Here is an 18,111-nt window from a genome sequence, read left to right on the forward strand (position 1 = left end):
TTGCCGCTGGGCAGGAGGGAGGAAGCTGCTGGAGCAGGCCAGCCCCGGCTCACAGCTAGGGAGATACCCGAGGAGCCCTCCCCGGCTCGGGGCTGCTGCGCCAGCCACAGCGTTTTCTCACCCAGCGGCTGCAGGCTCAGCCGCCAGCTGCCAGGGGCACGGCATGGCCCTGCGGCACAGCAGGGGAGGACTCCTCACACGCTTCCCCTGCTCCGGCGCCTGCCGCACCTCCTCACGCCCCTCTGACTGAGCTTGGTGTCTGTAGAGCTGCTGCTCTCACACATCCGCACTCCTCTTTCCAGCTGCAATTGCTCCTGTGCCCTGACTTTCCCCTCTTCTCAAATGCATATGCTACCGTCATCACTGATGGGCTCAGCCTTGGCCAGCGGTGGGTCCATGTTTGTGCCAGCTAGCACTGGCTCTATGGGGCATGCAGGAAGCTTCTGGCAGCTTCTCAGAGAAGCCACACCTGTATGCCCACTGCTACCAAAACCTTCCCATGTAAACCCAATACAGCACTTACCCAGATCTATTAGAAATCAGTACCCACTGTCTCCCCTTTTTTTCAGCCTCTTCTTTTTTCTCCCTTCTTTTCGTCAGTGTCTCCAAGTAACTTCACTTACTAGGTCTAACAAAGCCAAACAGGTATTTGAAGTCTAGTTTGCAGGCAGAAAGGTCAAACCCTTTAGAGGACTGCAAAGCTTTTCAGAGTAGTCCCCACATTAACCATGGCTCTGGGAAGCCTGTCCCAGTGCCAGCCCACCTGACTGCGTCCCAGTGACTGCTCACTGTCTATTTACAACATTTCAGTTCAAGAGCACTCCTGAAATGCAGCTCCCATCTGTCCTTGCTTACTGCATGTGGCTCAGTAGCATGAACCAGTCTTGGAGTGCACTGACTGGATTCCTTTAAGCTGCAGTTAAACAGGAAAACAGACTGTCGCAATAGCCCTAATGCACTCCGCTGGCTAACAGGCCTCCAGTTCGCATGCCTGGGCTAGTGCTATGTGCATCTGAAACCACTGACAGACCAGGCCTTCAGCATCACCTGCTTCATGCTACACTTGGTCCCCTTCAGCCACACTGCTGACCAGTGGAGCAGTTGCTTACGATCACCACCATGATCCCCCCCTACAGTGAATATGAATCAAGGTGCTGTGCATGCAGATGCAGTGATCCAGGGCAGCAAGGCAGGAGGTGCAGCAGGATGGATATACTGCTGGATGGTCAAAGCTCCACCTATTTCCATCCTTTTTATCCTGGGCTGCATCAAAAGGAGTGTGACCAGCAGGTCAAAGGAGGTGATCCTGCCCCTCTGCTCTGCTCTCATGAGACCTCACTTGGTGTACTGTGTGCAGTTCTGGTGTCATCAACATAGAAAGGACATGGAACTGTTGGAACAAGTCCAGAGGAGGGCCACGAGGATGATCAGGGGACTGGAGCACCTCCCGTATGAAGACAGGCTGAGAAAGTTGGGGCTGTTCAGCCTGGAGAAGAGAAGGCTGCGTGGAGACCTCATAGCAGCCTTCCAGTATCTGAGGGGAGCCTACAGGGATGCTGGAGAGGAACTGTTCATTAGAGACTGTGGTGATAGGACAAGGGGTAATGGGTTGAAACTTAAACAGCAGAGGTTTAGATTGGATATAAGGAAGAAATTCTTTCCTGTTAGGGTGGTGAGGCACTGGAATGGGTTGCCCAGGGAGGTGGTGAATGCTCCATCCCTGGCAGTGTTCAAGACCAGGTTGGATGAAGCCTTGGGTGACATGGTTTAGTGTGAGGTGTCCCTGCCCATGGCAGGGGGGTTGGAACTAGATGATCTTAAGGTCCTTTCCAGCCCTAACTATTCTATGATTCTCAATAAGCTGTGGAGGTGGTAGCTCAAACCATGCTCCCTAAGGCAGTGCTGACTCTCCTGAGGCAGAGGGAACTGATGCTCATTAATGCTCTCAGGACCAAGGGAGGGAACTGCAGCCCTTCCTCAGGGTTGGCAGGAGGCACAGTCTCATGCTGAAACACATTCTTCAGGCAGAGCAGGAGCTGATGCAGCTCAGCAAACAACTGGGACTGCCAGACCAAGGACAGCACTGGGCAGGTAAAGAGTGTGAGCATTTCAAAGCACTGTTTCTGTTATGCTTCTTCTAATAACCAAAAGCACTTAAAATGCATGTCAGTACTTATTGTTACATTAATTTATTAGCAGAAAACATGTTTTGCTGTAAGGCCAGCAATTAACAGAGAATTTCTGTTCTGTCAAGAGGCCAAATTATTACTGAAAGTTACTACATACAATTAAAATGACTGCTCTGAAATGAACAGATCCAAAATGCATATGGAATTTCATACAATATATAAAATATGTAACTTTTACATTTCTTGATTTTAAATGTATTGTAGTTTTAATGTAAGAAAGAAGCAAACATCTTAAGAGTTCATTTGCAAAATATGCACTGCAGGAGTTGTCCCATCTCCCATGGCTCTCCCTGGTAAGCAGACAGGCACAGCAGCCCCTACAGAGTCCAGGGGCTGGGAGAGAAAGCCCACTCACATTGTTCCTGTTGGCCAGGATAGAGGCCCTGCTTTGTAACCCCAGTAAGAATTAAAGCAGGTTATACTGATTATCAGAGCCTAGAGAAACTTGTGAGTCTCTGCAGGAATCTGCAGAAAAGTAGCAAGACAGAAATAAAGCTGTACTTGCAAGTAACAAACAATAAAAAATGAAAGCTGAATCTTCACTCCTCGTGAAGCACAGGTTCCAGCAGCATTCACTGCAGTGTAGTTATTTTTAATATGTGTGGTATTTGACTTGAATCTTGATTTACTTACCCATGTACCCAGGCCACTTGTGATGTTTCAGCGAGTTTTCATTTTCAGCTGTTCCTATAAAGACATGGACTTCCGTACCAGTTTTGACGCTAGCTGACAGATCACTATAAATTTGAAGGGATCCTAAACCTGCCCCTGGTTTTTCCCCTGCTTCTACCTCAAGTAGAAGAGCATTGCCAATAAATTATGGAAACTAGGTTTCAGTGGGTGGAGTGGGGAGGACTTTTCACTCTAACCTGGACGGTGTTCTTTTAATCTATACAAAAAGCCAAGAGTAATTATTCTAACACAAGATGCTTACAAGAAGTGGGGAGGAAATATGCCAAAATAAAATGTTTATGATTTCAAAATAGATTACAATCTTGCTTATGAAACACCAGCATTTGACTTTAACCTCATATGGAAATTACAAACAATGACACTATATAATTCTTGATGAGAGGAAAAAACCATTCTGAGGTTTGTACTGTGTACAAACCAACAACTTAACCCCCACGCCCTGATCTCTAAAGCTGAGAGGTAAGGCATGGAGCTCTTGCAGCTGGATCTACTGCTCCTAAATTCAGGACCTGGGTTCTTCCACATTAGATGATTACAAGACCTGATCAAGTGGCAGCTCAGCAATTTCTTCATGAGCTATTGTGAAAGAGCACTCTTTTGAGGTGTGATGTAAAAATGGATTTCACCATCCTTCCCTTAGTTGACAAACAGGGTCGGATTTTTCTCCTCTACTCTCTCCCTGGTCCTGGGAAATGAAGCTGGATACACCCTCCTTAGTGGGGCAGGTCATCCAGTTCCCTGATGAGACTTCTGCTGCTAACTGCATGCACCACACTCGACCAGCAGCTCCAGAGGAGCTCTCAATCTAACTAGGCTCAGAGAAACAGCATCTTCTCCAGCTCCAGTGAGACTGAATCCTCATGGTGGTAAGATGATATAAACATTCGCCAGTTCTAAGGTCCAGGTACCCAAGAATGAATTTAGACCACAAGCCTTAGGGAATCGCAGCTCCAAGCATCAAGAACTGTACATTAAATTACAGGACCAGTAGCCAAACTAAGTGAGAACAGACTCCATATAATTAATGCCATACTATGGATGCTTTGCACACTATCTGATCACAGCTTTGCTATCTAGTTCCAACCTTTTCCAAAGCCTAAAAGAAACAAACAGACTCTTCAGCAGCATCTTAAACTATTATTCCACTTCCTGTACTTTAAGGAGGGCAGCAAAGACACCTTGTGTGAAAGAATTGGGAAAAGGCCATTTATATATTCTACCAGCAGCAGCAGAAAAAGGTTTAAGGTGTTTACACTCAAGGGCTCAGTGCAGGAGTGAACAGAAACTCTTGGAATACCTACTAAAACAAACAGCTAGAGGTCATATTCAAGGCAGCATATTCAAAACAGATGGGAGTAAGGACAGGGACCTCTCAAAAGATGCTGGGTACAACTGTCTGTTCTGGTTACCCATTACCCACCCAGCACCCCCTCAAAAGTGGCAACCGCATCAGAATGCAGTTTCACTAGCTGTTTTTATGTTACCCTTGCTCCACAGGTCATCGACAGTCGTAGAATCATAGCATAGTTAGAGTTGGAAAGGACCTTAAGATCATCAAGTTCCAACCCCCCTGCTATGGGCAGGGACACCTCACACTAAACCATGCCACCCAAGGCTTTGTCCAGCCTGGCCTTGCACACCGCCAGAGATGAAGCATTCACAGCTTTCTTCCCTTCCCTTCCCACTCTTCCAGTAAAGAACTTCCTCCTTATATCCAATCTAAACTTTCCCTATTTAAGTCTGAACCTGTTACCCCCTTGTCCTATCACTACAGTCCCTAATGAAGAGTCCCTCCCCAGCATCCTTATTGGGCAATTCCACTGCTACTGATCCTCCTCTGTAAGGAATAACAGGACATTGGGTGGTTTATTAGCTTTTGTAGTCCTACAAGCCTGTTAGTGAAGATGCTTAACAAAACCTAAACTCTCGAAATCTTCACATGCTATGTAGGGGCCAGTGAGACGCACACAGCTGAGTTCTTTTAGGCCTGCATCCAGAAGCTGAGAGAAGCAAAGCTAATCTTTGCCTGCATCAATTCAGATGGGCTGCACTTTAGAAAGCAAACAGAGCAGCAATGCAGGTACTACAAAACAAAATAGTTCTGCTGCTGTGGTAGTCGGAACAATGTGAATGAGAGAGAAGCTTGATATTCAAACCACTTACTCAAAAACGATGGCCATTCCCATGGTTTCATCTCCTTTATACAAGCAGATTCAGAAGTAAAAGCTACTTTCAGGAACAGGAATAACTGCTACCGATTATTTATCTACCATTTCCTACAAGATTCCCTTCATGATTGTACCTGAAAAACTAGGGCTTATTTCTGCATTCTGCTAGCCCAGAACTTGGAAATCCATTCCCTCAATCTGTTCACCAAGCAAAAAGGTACCATTTTATTATTACTGTGATCTGCCAGCAACAAACTTTCAGTCCTTTTTATGTTTTAATGTGTTAATAATGATCAGCCACTCAGTTACTTTCACAGAAAATACAAGCAGCAGATTTTTGCCAAGAAGAACTTCTAAATTAAAAAAACCTCCAGGTAATTCCATAAAACATTAAAGATATCATAAATAAACTTATTTTAAAATTCACTTTCCAAACAATAAATAAAACTCTTTCTTATTCGAAAGTGCAAACAGGCTGCATTATAAAAGAACATAGAGCAAGACTGCAGAAGTGCTTAATTATTCAATAGTGACCAAGACACAGTTTCTTGCTTTGGTGCTGCTCGTCATCTAGTGACTTTGTTTTCTGGACCCCATCTAAAGAGAACAAATATTTGTGAAACATTAATACAGTAGTAAGTATAGCCAAAATACTCAACACATAATGGCCCACTGGAATAACACTGGGGACAGGGAGGGAGACAGAGATTGTCTTCTTGCCATTACTGAGGAATATGCAGTAATCATAGCAAGATAAACACACTAAGGAAAGAAAGCAACTTGTACCAGTTCAGTGTTGAAATGCAAGCATACCATCTTGAAGAAAACACTGTTAGAGAAATAAGCCCTATTAAAGGTCAATCTTTCTCTAACTGGGCCTAAAAACCATTAGCAGAGAGAGGGATAAACGCCCTAACATTTTGCAGTGATTACTAATGCCATATACAGTACTCTGAGGCCTTCCCTCACCCCTTTTCCTGAGCCCATGAGGAAATCGCTAACAAAGAGAAGTCTCCACTAATCTAGTTCACATTAGGAATTAGCTTGTAGTATGTGATTATTCATGTGCTACAAACCCCACCTTCAGTCTTTTTTATGCTCCTAGCCTGGTACTCAATTCTTTGAGTAACTGCCAGCTCCCTGTCTTTACACTCTGTATCTTTGTGCTTGAGGCAAAAAATTATTTAGCTTCTTTTTCCATATTGTTTTCCCCTCTGGATGAGAAACATTTTAAGGATTGGTAGCTGACAGTAGATACCATTGGTGGGTCCCTTCTGTAGCACAAAAAGGCTTCAAGATAAGATTCATCCAAACTCTGTTCCAGAGGATGACAGCTCCTTGCTACAGGAGTGCTGGGCAACAAGGATTTTGTAGCCTTTATATTATATATGTATATAAACACACAAAAATAAATGCTGATTGAAAAGCACTGGCATAGATTCTACTTCATAAAAGAAACACTCAAATGTTCTGCAAAACATGTTTAAATGACTTGCAGGAGTCAAATTTCTCTTGAAAAAGAATGGTACTCTTTATAGAGCACAGTATAAAAAGTCTTTACAGAACAAAATCTAAAACCCTATACAGTAGTCTGAAATTATCTGTGTGTCAAACAGCATATTGTTGACCTTGATAACAGCATTACTAGGTTTTGTAATGTGTGTGCCAGTGCCAAGCATTTGTTAAAACAAACTTGTCTTCAACTTACCATTAGTTCATCTATTCAAAAAAGCTCAAAGAAGTTTTCACAGCAAAATTTAACTAACTGAAATCAAGATGAATTAAGACTAATCAATTCAAGTTTGTTTAAAACGTGATCTCACTTACTGACTTCAGTCATAACATGAATTAATGACAAAATTACTTACTTTCCCTGGCTGTGGGGTCATGGAATTCAAGGGCATTGGTGTGTAGTGGATTTAGTTGCCACTGGTAAAAGAAGAAGAAAATGTTTACTTATTCCAGAAGACAGAAGAAAGAGCAAAGGGAGAAAGATAAAGTACCCCACTGTTCTTCACTCTAAGGCACGGCTAGGGGTGAGGCAGGGAATAAAGGACTCCACCTCCAACACCCACTTACTTTGCAAATAAAAAGCTATTAAGGGATGTGTGGTCATTTTACTCCCTTGAAAAGGCGAAATGAGCTTGCTCAAACCATCAGTGCTGTTGTTTGCCATGGTGAGCACCCTGAGTGCAATTGCACTTGGCCACCTTCAAAACCCACTGTAGCTCTTTTGGGAGCTGCTGGAAGGGCCTATGTAGTCACACAGCGATCTCCCACATCAGCTGCCGTACTGTGACAGGGAGGCTTGGAGAGAACCTCAGTGTGAAGAGACCACTCAAACAACAGCAGTGAGTTAGAGGGAAATCTGCAAGGCAATCAGAGAAAACAGATACACTTGGCTGCACCCTCTGGCATATGGCACAGCACTTCTCCCCAGTGCTGTAACAGAGCAACCTCTCAATTCCACTCGACTAAACAGCACAAGAAAACACACCCTATGCGCCCACTCCACCCTCCCCACAGTGCAGCCAGAGCTTTTAGACTATGGTACATTTAGACACTTACTGTAAATTTGCTTACACCCTCAACTTCACCAAACTTCATATAGGATATGTCTGCTTTCTTTTTTCCAGCATCAATATCTCCTGCATAGATCTGCTTGATACCAGCGCCTTTGATTAAAGGGACACATTCATCACATGGACATTTTGTCACAAATATCATGCTTCTCTCATCTGGCTTTATTTCTCGACACCTACAGGCAGTCAAAAACCAGAATTTCAGATACCTTGACAGTTTTTAATAGTGACAAACTCACAAGAGCAAGCAAAGAAGTGTTACATGATTCTATGATCTACTCTCAGAAGCCACTTATTCCTAATGAAGTGCACAAGTACACAACGATACCTAGTTTGGTTTTACTCTCTGTGAACAAAACACCCATCCCCCCTCCGCATATACCATTGTTGAAGCCTCAGCAATTGCCACTCTTCCTTATTTTAGGTTTCCTGCTAGGCCAGCACAGTCCTAGCAGGAAACAGAGGCAGTGGCTTGTACCTGAAGGAGCTGCCATGCATCGGAGTGAATATCCTTTAAAAACCAATTCACTTAAGAAGTCTGAAGAAATCCCAGAAGCTGTGCACAACCAAGTTCTGCATTACAGGCATAAGCAAGACTGTGACTGCAATCCATACTTCATCACACATTCATTCGTCATGGAATTGTTTCTGAACCATCTCATTCTTCTCCCTCGTAAAAATAAGCCCATTACCTGAATGTTAAGGCATTCTGCTCCGCATGTATGATGTATCTAAACTTTCTGATTTCCCGATCTTTTTGTTTATCATCCATGTGTGGAAAATCAGCATATTCAGATCCAACAGGAAAGGCATTGTAACCACAGCCTACAAAATACATTGCTCCTGTTCCATCACAGCTTCTCTGCAACAGTAAGCAAACCATTAAAGTAGGAGACATTTACACTGACTATTAAGTGAAAGTGTTGTGCAATGTATACTTTCACAGTTCATGCCAAGTTATGGCAGTTGAGAACTCAGCTCTTGCTGATGGCTCTGTGTCTGTATGGAGGTTTTCCACTGAACTGTAAGACTGCACACAACACACTGCACCAGGCTTTAGGGGCTTTCCTTCTATAAGGTAGTATGGATAGCAGGAACAAAAATGAGGGAGGATTAAGTCCTTGAGCCTTTCTGCAATGTACAAAATTGGAATTAGTTCCTGATGTGCCAGAGACTGTGCTTCACCTGTCTCTCAACAGACCCAGTGCCCAGTGTGCTGTCTAAGTAGCAATCAGTGACTGAAATCAGGACAAAAAAGAAAACAGCAATGAGCAGCTGATGACTGAAGTGTTAAAAACCAATGAAGAGTATGTTGCAGCTGCATGAAGAATGAGGCTCCCTGGGACTGGTAACACGCATAATCAGACATAAAGGAATAAAAACTTTATGCTTGGATAAGGCACAGTAACAATACTTGTAGGAAAAATACCACTTTGATCCAAAATGTGCTAAAGCCACTATGGCATTTCAATGGCAACAAAAATCCTTCAGAGATTTTGAGGCTTGATTGTACTGAGAGCTCTCCAAAATAAAAGCTGCAAAGAGGGACCTGCAGAACAGGCACAGGCTGCCTGATCAGCAGCTGTGGCAGAACTCTGTAGGCAGGACACCTAGAGTAACTGACAAAGGCTAAGGAAGCAGGCACACTGGGAAAGTAAGGAGAGACACTGTGGTAGTCACTGAACTCGTTTATCCTTCCCCTCCATCTTGACAGCATTATCAAAGAAGCAGTCATTAACTTCGTTACTAAAGAAGGAGATTTCTGTAGTGCTCTGTGTGTGTATGAAAAAAGCTTGTGCAAAAACTTAAAGTAAAATAACAGCTCAAAGCAGATACAAGTGTATGAATTCCGAGTGCAAGAAAGAGGAACTTTTTCAATACTTACTGATTTTTCTTCTGCCCAAATAATAGCTCCAACTCCTGTCTTATGGTCCTCTAAAATACATAACATTTTAGCAGCAAATAATAAATAAAGCACTTCTGAGTTACCTGTACATTAACATATGACATCCTAAAGTAAGGAATAATATTTATTGTTGCTTCATGGATAGTAGAAAAGAAAAATTAAGAGCTTCTAAGTCATACAAGTCTACTCCAAAAGCTGAGTGTACTTTTAACTGTAAGGCCAGCCATTTAACACTGCTACATACATTTGTTCACACATGCTAAGGAGCAACCAATACGTATATCAGACAAGAATATGTGTGCCAAGAATATATGTGGACAGGTTCCCATGTGAGATGGAAAACTGATAAAAACCTTCTAGCTGTTTACAATTTAATTATTTTGTTTCTGCCATTCCTTAAGTTTATGGCTCTGTGATCTGGATTCCTATCAAAATTAGTTGTATTTTATACCTAATCCAGAAACAAAATGTTAATAATCGTATTTTGGGAGGTGTTTCCCATCACCACCACAGGAAAACCAGAACAGAACTTTCATTATGTGACTTTGAAGATTTTCATGGAACTTGGAAATTTTCTCCAGCAGCTACTGATGAGAGTCTTGATCAGTAAAATCTGAGCATATCAAGGAGAAAAAAATGTTTCAGGTTTCCAGTGACGTAGAAGACAACTATTTCCATCATCCTTGGTCTCACTAACACATGCAGTCACCTTAAAGAGGATCTTTCCTGCCAAAGATATGTTTTATGAGGGCTGACTTTATATTCTGCATACTTACTAGTCACTCATGTATATTAAGCCTGCATAGAAAACATCCTATAATCTTGCTCTCCTTATATCCACCTATATAATAACGCAAGCACCTAAATACGGGTGTGCTGTTTATTTATTTTAATTTTATTTCGGGACTGAAGTGGCGTATGACTGTGCTCAAAATCCAGACCTGAGCCCAGGCTGAACAGCACAGGTAAAACTGAATTTTGCTGCCTCAAGAATGAATAGTCAAGTTTGCTCATTCCACTGGGCTCTCTACAACAGCAGATGTACAAAAAATACCCCACAACTGGTTCCATGAAACTTCTAAATTATTTGTAACAATGCCATCCATCTCTTCTGCAGCTTTGGGTGACCATATTCACAGAGGGTACCCAGGGGAAAAAAATCCAAACAAACAAACTTGCAATATGTAATATGTTTTGTTTGCAAGGGTTTTAAAAAAGCAACTGTCATATCTAGATGAAAAAAGCCAACACTAAGGAGTACTACTAAGTTTTAACTCTTCGTAACTCTTCATATTCTGTTCTCTGCAAGAACGTACCAATTTACTGCTTTGCTACCCACAGAGAATAAAGTAGCTAACAGAAGTCATCTGTGTCATCAAAAGGTGGTCAATAACTATCCTTCTACCGAAAAAGCCTGTACATCAAAATTCCAGCATCCCTGCAAAGAAACCCCCATCAGATATAGAAGCACTTTCACTAATAAGATTAGAACTAAGAAATTTAATATAAGTGTACTCCCTCCCTTTTTTCTGAAGAAGCGTACATAATCTCCTTGAAATATCAGCATGTATTTGATAACAGAAGCATCTTGTGAAGCCACAGTAAAAAGAGCCTCAGAGCAGCTTGAAGAATTCAAACGCCATTGTATTCTTTTTATAGACAGGTGTTGGACATGTCGGCAGGGCAGGATTTCCTAAATATCTGCACTGGTTTTCTCTTGGAAAGCTTTCACTCACAATACTATGTGCCCCTGTGGAGTTTTTACTATTACTGCCATTCCTGTTTCACAGATGTAGAAACAGAATTCAGCAGCTTGCTCAAGGAATTATTTGAAAGACTAAGACTAAAATGAAGAACTTGCTCTACTCATGAGACCCACTCTTCCTGCAGTACTGTAACAACTCACCTGTCCGGTATGCAAGTAGTCTGGCTTGTATCATACAGTGCCTTGCAATTTCTTGGGGCAAACTCTGATGATCTGTTTCATTTGTTCGTTGTGATTCACTGTTGTAAAATCCAAAGCATCCAAAGACAGGGACACTGGCAGCCACTGTCGCCAAGACCAAGACAAGATCTTTCATATTTTGCCTCAGGTTGCTGAAGTACGGATTTTCACAGAGGTTCTCGAGTCCTATTGTCATCAATATTTTCTTGTGCATTTCCTCATTTGAAATTAGGAATAAACTTTCATACTCTTTTATTCTCTCTTGTCTACATGCAGTGTAAAAGTCAGTATTAGAGTCAGGCTGAGATTTTACTATTTTCTGAATAAAATCAAACTTGGTGGAAGTTTCTTCAACAAATTGCACCATGGAGCACCCCAAGGGCTGAAGCAGCACGCACACACGAGCACGACTATTTGACTTCAGTCTTTCTACTGCTTTGGCATCTAGCTTTGCATCCTCTGTAGTCATGGGATTGGACGCCTCATTCTGCAAGCTGATTTCAGGATCTGCAGGCCAGTAAGAAATCCTGTTCACCCCAGCTGGAAGAGAAGATAATGCAGCGAAAGGAACCATACAAGCACAGTGGAGCATAAACCTCATATTCAACACTACTGTTTAACCCTGGTTTTACTCCTTTAAGGCCCTGAGTGCTGCTTAAGGGGTGTCTGGACAACAAAAATGCTAGTAGATACAAGTATCAAGTGGTTATCTAACTTGTTAAGCAGACTGTAGACAAAAATTGGAGTTTTCTAAATTCTAAAATCTTTGTGACAGTTTAATTTTGTATCTTAACTATACCAGATATATTAATACCACACAAAAAAGCTAGCACTAACAGAAGCTGCTGCTGAGATTAAAAATCAATGCTTGCAGAAGGGCTGTGCCAGCAGATCCCATTTAAGGAAATGAATAATCTGACTTGTTTTCATCTCACTTGGGAAAAGGAAAACCTTAAGTATTCCCTGTGATTTCTGCATAAAAGGCATCCTTTCTCTGGTGCCACTGACAAGCAATGGGAGGGCAAGGAAAAATGTAGCTATTTAGGCCTAATTATTAGGCTTAGGGTTGGTTGCTTTGGCAAAGTACAATTGGATTGTCAGGATCTCAGCAGTGCATCCCAACCAAGAGACATGCACTACCAATAGTAATAGCTGCACAGAGAAATCGGGTCTCAGTAGCAAACCCTAATCTATTGATCATCAGCTCCAGGAAAATGTACATTCAATATTATTTTCAGCCTTGTGGAAAATACCAGTGCAGGCCACACAAGTTAGGGGTTTGCTTTCAGAACTCGGACAGTCCAAAAAGAAAACTGACTTTCTGATACCACCAGTCACAAGCATAACATTTACCCCTAATCTACTACAGTCATGACTTACCATTTACAATCATTTTTAAACAGGTTGAACATGGTTTTCTGGAGAAATAAAGATCACAGTTTTTAAGTCTTGATCCATGTTTTATGAGTGCAATCTGGCCAGCATGCAAGTCTGTACTGGAACAATGAAGACCAACAATCTTCATATTTTTTACCACAACTAGGCCACTCTTCTTCACCTACAGAAAAATGCATTTCTATTAGGTCCATAGCAATGTTACAGCTCTTCCTTAGGGAACAGTGACCAACCAGGATCAGAGCATTTGGCTATTAATTACCAATTGTGATATGAAACATTAAACAATCTCTGTTAACACTTTCCAAAGCAGTATTTTTGTGTGCATGTGTAGTTTCTACATGTGCTTTTTAATATCAGAGTGCTGTGCCCCTGTCAAACTTCAAACAGGGACTTGTAGCAAATTCCTGAGGTTTTTTTTTGTCATTGCTTTGCCCATACCAAACTCCAGGAACAGCACAGAAAATTTTGTCAATTATAGCTGAAAAACCCTCTGAATCATCCAGCATCTGGAAATGCCATGAATTTCTGTTTTAAGCTTAATTTCTGTTTTAAGCTTGACAATAGCTTCTTTAGCTTTACTTCTGTCTCTTCATTTATAAAAATGAATCCAGGTTCTAAAGAATAGTCCATGGAAAAAGTCTGCATACCATAGACAAAAGCTCTTACACACGGATTCCCATATATTGTAAGGAAACTGGGCACAAGCTAGTTTGATGAAGCTAGTGAAACACATCACATTATGCAGTTCAGCTGTTACCAGAACACTGTCACCTTGGATCTGTAAATTACGCAATTTCTTTGTGGTTACACATGTGAGGCCTACAAGATAACCCAACTGCAATTCCTAACTGAATTACTAAATTTGAACCTGCTTTTGAAGTCTGTATAGTGGCAGACTTAACCTATAGATACAGGTATCTACTATAGGTATAGACTCATCTATACCTCTTTCAGACATACCAAACTCTGAAAATTAAGCCTGTCACTCAAATTCTTTTCCTATCTTTTTGTGTCCTGGGTGATCCATGTGCTGTGCATCTTAGCACATGGCTGTGCTCTGCACAAAGTAAGAACAGTAAGAACTCTGATCACAGAAGAAAACATGCTGTTCCAGGACACGCTGAAGTGTAACTGGCTACTATTTAGCAGATCCATTGTCAAGGACGGTTTCTTTTCACTGTAACTCCCGTAGCTATCTACAAGTTCTTGATCAGCAAACATTTCAGACAGTTCTGTGCACCTCCCCTCTGTAACAGAACTCATCTACAATCATGAACATTGTAATTCTAAAAGAGTACATCTACACCATCAACCAGGCTGTTTTTAAAGTTACAACCAGCATATGCTAAGAAGTGCCTGGTATACACCATGCTTGTTTTGTTAGGGTATTCAAGATACTCTCAATTTCTTAGCATTTGCTGTCAAGGGTACACAGCTTTTCAGAAGCAGCTATTTAACCAGTCTGCTATTTTTCTCCCACCACTGGATTTTTTTTCTCCTTCTAAGAAATAACTGAAAAAACTGTTATCAGCAGATTTGTTTGTTTTGTTTTTTTTTTTTCCTCTGAATTATCTGTTGTGCAAAGAGCAGTTGTTACATGCATTGCAGGAACTGGTCAGAAAGACCAATTGACACTATGCAGATTTACCTGTGATTTCTTTTGTTGCTCAGTCGAAGGAAAGAGCTCCATCCAGAGGCTGAACAAAGTAAAAAGATTGACTTTAGAAAGTCTTGGCATTTGACCTGTCATTTGAAGAAGAAAAAAAGACATATTTATTACAGAATATTTATACAGATACCCCACATTGTTGTTGCACACCACAGCTGCTACAGAAGCTGGTTCATCAACCACTTCTGCTATTTACAGCAGCTAAATCCACACTGTCTTCTTCAGGGCAGTAACTGTCAACTCACAATACTCACATCTGGATGCAGAGCTCAGATTTGTCCAAGAGAAAGTGGAGAAACTCTCACTGACATTCAGTGAGTTAATTTGGCTCAGAGGTGAAGAGCAGAAATCAAAGATCAGGTCCCACAGAATTTAAAGTGATTAAATGACTCCCAAATGCTTACAGAAATCTGAGACACAGTTTCTGATTCAGCCTCAGGCTCACCACAGAAGTGAGCAAAAACATCCAGGCATGCATCCTGATCTCACACTGACACCCACAGCAAGAGTGGATGAGCCTTTGTGAAACCTTCCAGTTACATCTGTTCTGCAGAAACTTACTTTTGGATTTTTAGTCTGCTTAAACTTTGGTTAGAGTTTTACAAAAATTTAAACCTGTTTCTCATGCTGTCACTTCTGACTAAATAACCAAAGCGGTAGCAAAGAATCCTTTCTCTGCCCATTGCCTTGTGCTGTATTGTGCTTCTGCTAAAAAGCTGAACATGCTGAGAACCAGTGCTCAGCATTCCTGGGTATCCCACAAATGAACATGAAGGAATTACTGCACCAGTGCTTGCACCATCCCAGATGTAAAGCTGTCTTGACTCACACTTGGCAAGGAGTTTAATTATGTCTTCAAAAACCTCCAGTCCCTACTTCAGGGTGCTTAAAGAGAGCTGTAAAACCACATATTCTTCTGCAGGTGTCAAGTGTGCTGTCTGACAGTAGGTTTATTTCTGGTTTTACCCCTTCCCATGAATGTTAAACTTTGTGCGAAAGAGGAACAGGCAGAGGTAAGAATAGAATAGAGAAAAACGTTTCTTTAAGCAGTCCCACCAGTTTGGAAGAAATACAATCAGATACTAAGATTGCTTTGGTGGGGAAGAAGGTTAATTTAATGACATGTCTGTGAACCCAAACAATTAGGACAGCAGATAAACATGCAACCCATGACTTGAATACCATTTTTCAGGCAGTATTTTAGCAGGTTTTTCACACAAAAAGTGTGATTTTGGAAAGCAGCTGTAGACCTCTCAGCAGCATCAGCTGATGCCACACTGCCCACTACTCCTTAGGCTGGCCAGCTACGCTCTCCCACTGTACACAAGCACTGCAAGGGGCATTGGTCAGCACAATCAGATACGTGTGCTAGGAATGGCAAGTGGCACACATGAAGATTTGTTGTCATTTGTCCTAAAAATAAACTGTAAAAGTAAGTTTACAAGCCACATCTAAGCAAGCAGATTTTTTTTTGTCTTAGTCATTCTCATTATGGCCCCTGTTCAATCCTGTTGTGGCACACACATGCACACTTTCTAAATGGCAAGCTAAAATAAACAGTGCCACTGATACCAAGTCACATGTATGCCATCATGTTTTCTAAAATGGATTATGATTTGGCATACGGGGTAGATTTAAAACAGAATACACCAGAAATTAGTTTGAATTACTGTTTGTTTTCTTGGACATAATCTGAATGTGACCTGTCAAATACATAGGAAACAAACTGAAGAATGTGCCTGTTGTGAATAGACATGAATCTATACCGAAGCAAAATATTATAATGAAAAAAAAGAAAGACCTGTAGTCACTGTTACTGTATCTATGTATCAATACCTTTTTCAACTTAGTTAAAGGTTCCCATAAATTCAACCGAGTGAAGAGAATACTGATTAAAGTGGCTTGGAAATAAGGTAGAAGACATCATACAGAATTTAAAGCAACTAGAGAAGATTGGGGAAGGATTCAGATTCTTTGCTACTGAGAGCAAAACTGTCTATAAAAAGAGCACTCTTTCAATGTGCATTGAGTTCTCGCAGCTTCCCTACTTGACACAGCTTCTCTGCTTCATACAAAGGTATGATTTTATTCCTCCAGGTTAGGGATCTCACCCCAGTGAGAGGCAGGCTCAAGGGAGAGTGCTCTGTGAAGGCCAGCATCAAAAACCCTGCCATGCCTGCACCTGCAAGCAAAAAGGAGCAGGGCACTGTCCATCCGTCACGGTTCAGATACAGCATTATGGCATGGTTGCAACATAGGAGTCCCTAGTGCAAAGTCTGAAAGAAGTCATGCTCCAAGCATGGAACTAACACTGTGCTTTGACATCATCGAGGAGGAAATCAGTGACGTCGCACTCCTGTCTGGGGAAAGTAGATGAGAAACTGCTTTTTCTTTGCTCACTTGGAAACAGGATTTTCATAAAACTAGGATGAACCCCCCCACATTTACCTATCAAGGAGACATGGCAGCACTGTTGTGGTCCTGAGTCTGAAAGCTATACATACAGCCCATGGGCAATCTGTATATATATATATATACCCCACTCTGCTGGGCCTGCAGCGATGGAATACATGGAATCTATCAAAACCTGCATCATTTCGACATCCCCTGCGCTGTGGGAAAGTTGCTCTCTACTAAAATTAATGGGCACTGCTACAGGGTTAGTACAGACACCCTGCAGAAGGAAAGCATTTTAATGCAGACTGCATTTCATACACATTAAAAATGCACGGTATAGAGCTGGGAATAACTGTGACAGAGGAGGAAACAAACCACGAGCCCGTGTGACCAGAAGGCCCCATGACTAACAGCACAGGCAAGCAGGGGGCGGGGATACTTTTACTGCCCTGTGTGTAACGGGCAGGAGCACCCTATGAAATAGCAGTTGAGGGGGCCGCACGGCCCCGGGGAGGGCAGAGCCTCACAGCGCCCCGAGCAGAGGACACATCGCACTGTGCCGGGCCTCTCGAAGCACCCGGGAGGCAAGAAGGGACCCGCCGCTACCGCCCGCTCCCCACCGCGGCGGGGAGGCCCCAGCCCCCCCCCCGCAGCCAGGCCCCCCGCGGCGGGCACGGGGCATCACTCACCGGTCATGCTGTCGGTCTGTGTGCTCGCCGCGCTCACCCGCGGCCCCTCCGCCGCCTCCTCCGCGCCGTGCATCAGTGCCGGTGCGGGTACCGGTGGCGCTGCCGGTACCGCCCGGTGCCCCGCGCCCCCCACCCCCCGGCCTCGCCCCGCCCCTCCCCATGGTGACCCCGCTCCTCCCTCAGGGCGTCGCCACGGCGGGGGCGTCAGCATGGCAACCGCCGCTGACGGACGGGCCCCTGGGCCAATAGACGTCGGGAAGGAGAGAGGAGGCGGGGCTTGTGTGATGGGCGGAGCGGCGGCTCCGGGGTATTGGGGCTGCTGGCGCCGTCTCGTCCGTTCGGGGGTAGTGGGTGTCCTCCTGCACCGCAGCCCTGGTCTGCCCCTCTGTGGCCTCCCCGAGGAAATTCAGGCCCGCGGGCAGACGAGGTATCCCAGGAACACGCGGTCAGCTCCGCAGCGCCGGGTGGGCTTCTG

The 18,111-nt window shown here is 43.1% G+C and overlaps 1 protein-coding gene across 1 annotated transcript; it reads right to left on the reverse strand.

Moving 5' to 3' along the window:
- Positions 1 to 5,251: 5,251 nt before the first annotated feature.
- CDADC1 (cytidine and dCMP deaminase domain containing 1) lies at positions 5,252 to 17,746 on the reverse strand. Its single transcript, XM_005147660.3, has 9 exons — positions 17,637 to 17,746; positions 14,530 to 14,624; positions 12,864 to 13,041; positions 11,445 to 12,023; positions 9,518 to 9,567; positions 8,325 to 8,494; positions 7,619 to 7,808; positions 6,919 to 6,979; positions 5,252 to 5,647 (listed from the first exon to the last, which is right to left on the reverse strand). The coding sequence occupies exons 1-9, from the start codon at positions 17,707 to 17,709 to the stop codon at positions 5,574 to 5,576; spliced, it is 1,470 nt and encodes a 489-aa protein (XP_005147717.1). The 5' UTR covers positions 17,710 to 17,746; the 3' UTR covers positions 5,252 to 5,573.
- Positions 17,747 to 18,111: the final 365 nt, after the last annotated feature.

Source organism: Melopsittacus undulatus, chromosome 2, assembly GCF_012275295.1.
Source record: "Melopsittacus undulatus isolate bMelUnd1 chromosome 2, bMelUnd1.mat.Z, whole genome shotgun sequence".
Lineage (NCBI taxonomy): Eukaryota > Metazoa > Chordata > Aves > Psittaciformes > Psittaculidae > Melopsittacus > Melopsittacus undulatus.